Source organism: Oryx dammah, unplaced genomic scaffold (assembly GCF_014754425.2).
Source record: "Oryx dammah isolate SB20612 unplaced genomic scaffold, SCBI_Odam_1.1 HiC_scaffold_8, whole genome shotgun sequence".
NCBI classification, from domain to species: Eukaryota; Metazoa; Chordata; class Mammalia; order Artiodactyla; family Bovidae; genus Oryx; species Oryx dammah.
The window spans coordinates 41,859,530-41,866,970 of NW_024070192.1; the positions used below are offsets into that span (position 1 = coordinate 41,859,530).

The 7,441-nt window shown below is 60.5% G+C and overlaps 1 protein-coding gene across 4 annotated transcripts in view; it reads left to right on the plus strand.

Annotated features, from left to right (window-relative positions):
- The window catches only part of FLOT2 (flotillin 2), a 15,618-nt gene extending 8,396 nt beyond the window's left edge, over positions 1-7,222 (plus strand). The window contains exons 3-12 of one of the 4 annotated variants that reach the window (XM_040243903.1): positions 13-103; positions 2,132-2,222; positions 3,191-3,314; positions 3,898-4,016; positions 4,139-4,252; positions 4,355-4,474; positions 4,568-4,782; positions 5,193-5,376; positions 5,683-5,832; positions 5,936-7,222. In XM_040243903.1, the coding sequence (XP_040099837.1) occupies positions 2,148-2,222; positions 3,191-3,314; positions 3,898-4,016; positions 4,139-4,252; positions 4,355-4,474; positions 4,568-4,782; positions 5,193-5,376; positions 5,683-5,832; positions 5,936-5,974 (1,140 nt within the window). In that variant the 5' untranslated portion in view covers positions 13-103; positions 2,132-2,147 and the 3' untranslated portion in view covers positions 5,975-7,222. The remainder of the gene's footprint in view (positions 1-12; positions 104-2,131; positions 2,223-3,190; positions 3,315-3,897; positions 4,017-4,138; positions 4,253-4,354; positions 4,475-4,567; positions 4,783-5,192; positions 5,377-5,682; positions 5,833-5,935) is intronic. The other 3 variants (XM_040243901.1, XM_040243902.1, XM_040243904.1) reach the window with 3 other exon arrangements.
- Positions 7,223-7,441: the final 219 nt, after the last annotated feature.

A 7,441-nucleotide genomic window follows, 5' to 3' on the forward strand; every position in this document is an offset into this window, starting at 1 on the left:
GCTGCTCCTCAGACTGTCTCTGGAGGTTATGACCATCCTGTGTCGCTGTGAGAATATTGAGACGTCGGAGGGGGTCCCGCTATTCGTAACAGGGGTTGCACAGGTAATAACCCACCTGCTTCCTCCTCTGTGTCTAACCTCCTCTCTTCCCGCCCTGCGGGGGCCTGGCAGACTCCAGATGGACTCCCTTTTCCTGAAAGCGCGTCTCCCTGCCCTCTGCTCCCACCACCACTGCTCTGGGTGGCCGCGTGGAGCCTCTAGGGTCATCCACTCCCTTGTCCCAGCTCATGGGGGGCTGTGAGTGGGGAGAGAAAGTGAGGGCTTCTGGGAGCTCTGCCTAAGTCTGCCAGAGGGTGTCCTTGGATACCAAGCCTACATTGAGAGTAAGCTGAGGCGGGAGAATACACAGGCCCTTTTGTGACAGAGGTGGGCTGCCCAGGTGGGGAGGGGTCTATCCTAAAGACTCCTGCGGGAGTCCCAGTCCTCTAGGCATCACAGAGCTCTGTGCCCTGTGCCTTCTCCAGGCCGACACCCTCCTCCCTGCAGCACCAGAAGAATGGGTCCCCTGGGGAGTTATATTCATCCCACCCCTTGACCGCTTCCAACCTCCTTGACAGGCCTGAGCAAAAAGAGCCATGCCCCTGCTTCTCTTTCGAGAGGCCTTTGAGCAGCTCTTTGTCACCAGACTTCAGCTTCCCCATCTGCAAAAAGGGGAAAGTCAAGCCCTCCCTGAGCCTTGTAGGAATATTAGAAAGACAAGTAAAGCAATGTGAGGGTGCTCGCTTTGGGATTTTCAGAAAAGAAGTGCTTGAGGAATGCCATCTGTATCACAGACTTGATCTCACCTGGGAAAGCAAGTGGCCTGCTGTCTCCCTCCTCACCGCCACACAGCCCTAGAGATGAAACCCTTTCCTGAGCCAGGGCATTTAGCAGCGCAGTTCCCCATCTTCATTGGTCTGTTTGCCAGCTCCCCGCTGAGCGTCTTGTTAGCTCCAGGCACAGCGGAGGCAGCGATGGACATCAGAAAGCCCCTGCCCCTCAGAGCCTACATGCTGGCAGGTCCCCAGGGCAGAAGAGACCTACATGTCACCTTACCCTTCTCCACCCTTCTGTGAAATTGTCCTTCAGCCTCTCAGGCAAAACCCAGCACCCCCACCCCCTGCCTCACCCAACCTCCTATCCTTAATGGGAAAGAAGACTGTCCCCATCGCACCCACCACTCATCGCTGTGGAAGGGCAGGCCTCAGGGCAGAGAGGAAGCCCGGAGCCCCTTTGCGTGGGATATGTAGGGGCCAGGCCTCCCTCAACACCCCACCTAGCAGCCTCGTCTCCCTCCAAGCCCACACTCCACTTGAAATAGCTAATACCCAGGTCCCTTTTCAACTGGGTGATGTGGACCCTTGAAGACTCAGGTCATCTGGGCAGAACTTCCGTGCCCTGAAGCTCTAGTGTGACCCCAGCTTTTTCCTCCACTGGCCGCATCTGACCCCAACTCCAGAGAGCGGGCTTCCAGCCTTGGCCTGTTGCCAGGTAAAGGGACCTGGCAGAGCTCCCCTGGTGGGGTGGGGCAAACACAGGATCACCTCCATCTTGGCCCAGCAGTGGGCATACTCCCAGCCTGCCAGGTACGAGGCAGCTTTCTCAGCAGCCTCCAGGGCACTCTGGGGTGCTGAGCACGCCCAGGGACTAGGCAAAGGCCTCTGGGGGATGGTCAGATGGTACCCACAAACACAGCCCGGAGGACCAGCACTTACGTGCTGTCCCAGGACACACATGGCCACACCAAGACTCTCGCCCTACCCCAGCCCCCTGGGCCAGACCACCCCCGATGACTCCTCTGCTTCCTCTCCCGCTCTTCCAGCCAGGCTGATGTGAGCAGAGGACACATGTGCACATGGCTGGCACACAACACTCCTTCCACTGAGCCGTCTGCACCCCGGCCCTGCTGTCCCACCCCTCTCCTCCTCACATCCTCCCAGCTCCAACCCCTTGGAGAGCCCATCCCCTCCGTCTCCTGCAGCAGGACCCCCCTGGCCCGTCCCTGCCGGCGCAGTGAGATGTCAGAGTCTTTCCCTGCACCCCAGGCCCTGGGCCCCCAGACCCATGGCCCCTGTTTTGCATTTCTTGGCAGGATTTCCCTAGAGATTATGACGTTGCAGCCCCGCTGTGAGGACGTAGAGACGGCCGAGGGGGTAGCTTTAACTGTGACGGGTGTCGCCCAGGTATAGTAACTCAGCAGCCCCGCGCGTGTCCGTTGAGCTGCCTCGTCCCCACGCTGGGGTTTGGGGTGGGAGCGAGGAAAGGAGGAGCCAGGGGCAGTCTCTCTCCAGCGGCCCCGCCCCTGCCCGCCCCTCTTCCCAGAGAGGGTCGTCGCCACTGGAACTTGCACTCAGCCTCTCGGCCACCCAGCAGGACTAACAAGACACCCCTTCTCTCCCCAGCGGGCCAGCAGAGGACAGAAGCTGTGCTGAGGTCTCCCGTGTCACTAACCCCTCCCCGTTCTTTGCAGGTGTCGGAAATGCCAAGCCCCAGAACCCAGGCCTCCCCTGACCCCTGGGTAGGGGGCTGCAGGGTGGGGACCAGAGGGTGAGGCCACGTGAGGCCGGGGAGCTCTGGGCTCTGGAGTCAGAGCTGCGTTATATTCCCAGCCCGGTGACTGGGCGAGGGGCTTCCTGCTCTCCAAAGGTCCTCACAGGGCAGGTTCAGCCATCTCAAAGGCCCCTGGTGCAGGAGTGGTTGGCTTGGTGCCTTGGGGAGGAAAGAGGAGGATGCCCTCCCCTGGTGATGGACTGCAGACCTGTCTCCTGCCCTCTCCTGGCTCTCTTTCCTAGTCTGTCTGTCTGCACCTCTATTGCTCATTCTCCTTTTTGCAGAGACCTGCAGGCTGAGGGGCCAAGAGTGGACTGGAGGGGTTGGTGGGGGGGAGGAGCCCAGAATGTCCAGGAGAGAGGACCTGGCAGAGCCTGGGGCTGCCAGTGAAGGTGAAATTTCTCAGTATGAGTTCCTCGTGTTTTCTCCCTGCTGGAGGCCTCAGCAGACCCCACCCCCTCAGGCCACCACCCCCTTTCCCCTGAGGCCTCCAGGTCCTAAAAAGGAGGGTAGGGGTACCAACTGCCACCATCCTCCTGGGTCTGGGGCCTCTGCCTGCCTGCCTCCAGCCTGGCTCAGACTTCTCTGTGACCACCGGCAGGTGAAGATCATGACCGAGAAGGAGCTCCTGGCCGTGGCCTGTGAGCAGTTCCTGGGCAAGAGCGTGCAAGACATCAAGAACGTTGTCCTACAGACGCTGGAGGGACACCTGCGCTCCATCCTCGGTGAGGCCCTGCCCGGCTGAGGGAACCCTCTCCCTCTGTTACCTGCAAGGAGCCACACAGCATCCCTGAGCCAAGGCCAGGGAGGAGAGAGGGGGCCTTGAACAGGCGGGCCTGTCAGTCCCACTGAGAGGCTTCTAGCAGAAAAGCTGACAGGTTTTCCATCATGTATTTCCTTTCAAAACGTTAGGTGACTCAAGTGAAGAAGAGAGCATGGAGATGGGGCTGAGTGACTGACTGACTGCCAGTCTGGTCAGGCGCCTAGTGCTGCTTGGGCACTTTTCCTCGTTTGCCCAGACCCTGCAAGAGGAGATTCAGTGTTAGAAGAAACCCACCAGGGACTTCCCGGGTGGTCCAGTGGCCAAGACTGCACTCTCGAGGCAGGGAGCCCAGATTCGATCCCTGGTCAGGGAATTAGATCCCACATGCTGCCGCTAAAGATCCCACATGATAGAAAGAAACCTAGGAAGACCCAGCACAGATCATGTGACCCCTGCCTACACTCAGACCTCTCCCTGGCTGCCTCCTCCCTTTCCCAAGCTGGCTGGGTCCCTGGGGAGCCAGCCCGAGATCCTTCTGCCCCCAGGGACCCTGACAGTGGAGCAGATTTATCAGGACCGGGACCAGTTTGCCAAGCTGGTGCGGGAGGTGGCAGCCCCTGATGTCGGCCGCATGGGCATCGAGATCCTCAGCTTCACCATCAAGGTGCAGTGTGGCGGGAAGGCTGGGGCCCCCTTGTCCATCCATGCGGGGCGGGGGAGCTTGCCAGGAGGGGCCCCCTTATGCCTCTGTCTATTCCCAGGGACGACTTCCCCTTCCCTTCCCAGGATGTGTATGACAAAGTGGACTATCTGAGCTCCCTGGGCAAGACACAGACTGCTGTGGTCCAGAGAGATGCCGACATCGGGGTAGCCGAGGCCGAGCGGGACGCAGGCATCCGGGTATGTGGGCTTGCCTTCCCAGCCTCGAGGATGAGGGAGCGCAGAGGGAGTGGAAACCCCAGTTTGAGGGGGACCCTCAGCACCTGTCCCTCCTGCTCCCAGGAAGCCGAGTGCAAGAAGGAGATGCTGGATGTGAAGTTCATGGCTGACACCAAGATCGCCGACTCCAAGCGAGCCTTCGAGCTGCAGAAGTCGGCCTTCAGCGAGGAGGTCAACATCAAGGTGAGAAGTTGTCGGGTGTCCCGGGTTTGGGGCTCAAGGCCCAGGCCTGTGCCGGCCAGCCTCTGATGTGCTGACCACCCTCCCCCACCACAGACGGCTGAGGCCCAGCTGGCTTATGAGCTGCAAGGGGCGCGTGAGCAGCAGAAGATCCGGCAGGAAGAGATTGAGATCGAGGTCGTGCAGCGCAAGAAGCAGATTGCTGTGGAGGCGCAGGAGATCCTGCGCACCGACAAGGAACTCATCGCCACCGTGCGCTGCCCCGCCGAGGCCGAGGCCCACCGCATACAGCAGATCGCCGAGGGCGAAAAGTAGGTGCCGCTGGGGGCCCCTCTTTAGTCCGCTCCTCTGCCACCTGGGCACCCCCTCCACTCCTGGCCAAGCTTGGAGGCCCCCACGCCTGCTTCTTCACTGGGAAGTAGGGGTAACCCGCCTGCCCTATGGGATTGTTGTTAGGAAGACTGAATTAGGTACCAGAGGTTTAAGGGCCCGATGTGGTGCTTGGCACAGAGGTCACCCAGGTAGGTCCCCTCTCCACTGTGGCCTCTGGGAGCCAGTGCCCTCTTCCAGGCCAGAGCCAGAAGGCCAGGGCACTGCCGTCATGGGTCCCTCATCCCTGACACCTGCCAAAGTGGGGGGCTCGAGGGTTCACTGGCCCCCAGGCAGGGCTTAAGGGGCCCCTGGCACTTCCCACTGACCCTGCCCCACCGGACTCCCCCAGGGTGAAGCAGGTCCTCCTGGCTCAGGCAGAAGCAGAGAAGATCCGCAAAATTGGGGAGGCAGAGGCGGCAGTCATTGAGGCGAGGGGCAAGGCAGAGGCTGAGCGGATGAAACTCAAGGCTGAGGCCTACCAGAAATACGGAGACGCAGCCAAGATGGCCTTGGTGTTGGACGCCCTGCCCCGGGTAAGGCTCCCACCCAAGGCTAGGACTGGCTGGGCAAGTGCCGGACTTCTCTGGGCCTTGTCAGTGACACAGCGACAGGATGGCTGGGAGGGTCAAATGGGGAGGTACTCAGCGGCATGGGGAAGAACTCTACAACAGGCCTAGGCTCGTCCCTAACCCAGGGGACCATCTGACCTTTATTGCAAATAAGGGCCACCCAGGCTGCGCTGGGATGTGGTGAGGTGGAAACGGGAGGGAGAGATGCTGAAGGGGGCAGGTGGATGGAGTCCAAGTAGCAACCAGCTCTCCTCCCACCCCGCCTCTTAGATTGCTGCCAAAATTGCCGCCCCACTGACCAAAGTCGATGAGATTGTGGTCCTTAGTGGGGACAACAGCAAGGTGACATCAGAAGTGAACCGACTGCTGGCCGAGCTGCCCGCCTCTGTGCATGCCCTGACGGGCGTGGACCTGTCTAAGGTGGGTGTCTCACCGTCTGCGGGCAGACGCAGGTTGCGGGTTGCCCGGGCAGAGTGGTGGGGGCCCCGGAGCCAAGGCCTCATGGCATCTCCCATCCTTGCAGATACCGCTGATCAAGAAGGCCACCGGTGCACAGGTGTGAGGTCTCGTTGGCCCATACCCTTCAGCAGCCACCGCCCCCACCTTCAGCACCCGTTTTAATACCACAGGGACAACGGGAACGTCACTGACTCTGGTGCCTTATTCTGTAGGGACCAGAAGTGCTGCGTGTTCAGGCCTCTGGCTGTCTTCCCTTCTCCTCTGTCTCTGTCTCCCCCCTCTTCTCTATCCCACAGCCTCACTTTCACTGCCACAACTGTCTGGTTTGTCTCTTGCACCCTTATCTCCTGTACGTCTCTTCCTTTGTCTGTCTTTTTCTCTCCCTCTCCCCTCGCACCCTCTACACACATCATGTAGTTTAAATTGAAGATGTTTATTACAATCACCGTCTTGTCTGTCTGTGGGGGTGGCCCTGCTGCTCCCAAGAATCCTGGTGCCTTGAAGTTTTCTGTGCTTCTGTCCATCCCCCCAGCCCCGTGGCCCCAGCCAGAGCTTCAGCATGGGTGCAGGGATTCTGGGGATGACGGCCACCCTGCCCTCTCCTGGCCTGGTCTTCCCAGCCCAAAACCTGCCCCCAGGAAGTCCCCAGCCTCGCCCACTCCAGCCCTTCTGGGCCCAGGTAGCGTGGCTGCAGGCCCAGGGCCATCGCCCTCTGCCAACCCCTGCCCAGCCCCAGGCCTGCTCTCGTACCTCACCTCTCTCTCCCGCACCCACGGGCACAGAGGCAAGGCCTCCTGTGTAGAGCAGCTCCCTCAGTTTACTACTGCCTTAGGAGGCCCCTGCTCGTGCTCAGGGAATCCCCTTCCCTGGAGTGGGGCTTGGTCCCAACTCTGCTAAGCCTTTCTGGGATCAGGATCCAGCCCTTCTGGGGAATAGAAAATGTACAGACCCCCTTCCTACTAGGGCTGTGCTGCCTTGAGTATCAGGCCGGGCCCTTCCAGTGGGCAGAGCTGTGCCAGCCCTGTACAGAATCAAATGCCGTAGGCTGGTCAGACTCCTTCCCTGCTCGTGCCGGTTTGCTTTCTGGCCAGAAATGATCAGGCTCCAGCTGTGGGGAAGCAGCCCGGTCCTCTGTCTCCTTGCTTCAGAGGAGGCAGAAGAGCCCAGGGCCCCAGCATCCTGGCAGGGACGCTGCGGGTATCCTGTGGTCTTGGTCCCCCACCCCTCGCCCTGCCCCAGCCTGTGTAGCTGTTCCTGCATGTGGATGCTGCATGTCCCATCTGGGGCTTGGATGCTGCACTGCCCCGCTGCCTGTCCCTTCTGGTAAAATAAAGATCTGGTTATGCCCACACCCTGTACTGTCTTTTGTGAGGAGAGAGACTGGGAACCCGCCCACACTCCCCTTCAGCCTAAAGGCTACACGTTGCCTGTTCTTCCCCACCCTTGACACTGGGGGGCAGCAGCACCCTGGCCTTGCCCTCAGCTTCCTGGAGCAGGGCAGCCATTGCCCAGGTGCTGAAGCCAGATCTGAGCCCTGGGAGACCTGGCTCCACCGCAGACACGAGATGCA